The 1241-nt window shown below is 59.6% G+C and overlaps 1 protein-coding gene across 1 annotated transcript in view; it reads right to left on the bottom strand.

The window, feature by feature from the left end:
- The window catches only part of TMEM125 (transmembrane protein 125), a 1968-nt gene extending 1160 nt beyond the window's left edge, over positions 1–808 (bottom strand). Inside the window, exons 1-2 of the mRNA XM_014539509.1 lie at positions 509–808; positions 3–280 (exon numbers count right to left, since the gene is read on the bottom strand). Of these exons, the coding sequence (XP_014394995.1) occupies positions 3–137 (135 nt within the window). The 5' untranslated portion in view covers positions 138–280; positions 509–808. The remainder of the gene's footprint in view (positions 1–2; positions 281–508) is intronic.
- Positions 809–1241: the final 433 nt, after the last annotated feature.

The following is a 1241-nucleotide window of genomic DNA, read 5'->3' as shown; positions in this document are numbered from 1 at the left end:
GCCACGAGGCCCACCGCCATGGCAAAGCAGAGTGCCGAGCGCCGCGGCTCCTGGGACCACCACAACTCCACCTGCTCTGCCAGCACATCTGGGGGCAGCGCCCGGCCCCGCGGGGCAGGAGCCTCTCCTTCCGACATGGCCGGGTCCGGTGAAAGTCAGGGCAGAGGGCAGCACCAGGGTTAGAGGGTGCAGATCATGGCCTGGAGCCCCCACCACCTGCTTGGCAGCTGGAAGCCCAAAGTCCTATTCCTCTCACAGTCCAGGGCAAAGGCACCATCATCTGTGAGGGAGAATCACTGTTGTTACCTCCCCAGCCCGCCTGCCCCCCATGGTCTCTCCTGGGGGCTGTGGGGATCATCCCTGGGAATCCTCCCATGTCCCCTGGAACACCCCCCAGGAAAGCCCCCTCCCCAGCACTGCTGCTTGGGATGCCTCCCCAGTGACCCCAGGAGAGTTTCCCCATATAAAGCACCCCCACCCCTCCAGGGATCCCCCTTCCCCAGCTGACCTCTCTGGCTCTCTCAGTTGCCTGTCCCATCCCGGCTGGCCGAGGGAGCTGGTGCCATGGTGGATGGTGAACGGTGGCCGATGACGAAGAGCCAGAGATAAAGCCTCATTCAGGATCCAACTCACATGGCTTCAGCTGTCACCACTGGCTCCTGGGGGGAGGGTGATGGGGAGGGAGGGGGTTGACTTAACCCTTCTGGAACCAGCAGCCTGACCCTGAATATTCTCTCTTAGGGCTGTGGTTCCTTCTCTGCAGGTTAGGATCTAATCCCTAACACCCGCCTTCCCCTAACATCCCATCCAATCTCACAGCCATGGCTGCAGGTTCCCGAGTCACCTCCTGAATATTCTCTCTTAGGGCTGTGGTTCCTTCTCTGAAGGTTAGGATCTAATCCCTAATACCCGCCTTCCCCTAACATCCCATCCAATCTCAGCCATGGCCGCAGGTTCCCGAGTCACCCGTGCCCCTCAAATCCCAATCTCCCTCCCGGGCTCCAGACCCATAAGCCAATTGTCACCTTGATGTCCCATAGTCACCTCTGATGCAACAGGTCCAACCCAAGCTCGTCATCTTACCCAAACCTGCTCCTCCTCTTATGCTTGTTCCTCTCTTATGCACGTCCCAGGGAGGCCACCTCTCCACATTTCTCCATCCCATTCCCTGCCCTCATCCCCACTGCTTCCCGACTCTTAAACACCCCACTCTTCACAGGTCTTCTGTCCCCCAGCTCTTC

The sequence above is a fragment of the Myotis brandtii genome, unplaced genomic scaffold (genome assembly GCF_000412655.1).
Source record: "Myotis brandtii unplaced genomic scaffold, ASM41265v1 scaffold220, whole genome shotgun sequence".
Lineage (NCBI taxonomy): Eukaryota > Metazoa > Chordata > Mammalia > Chiroptera > Vespertilionidae > Myotis > Myotis brandtii.
Note: the sequence above shows the minus strand (reverse complement) of the source record. Positions and strands in the feature narration are given on the sequence as shown.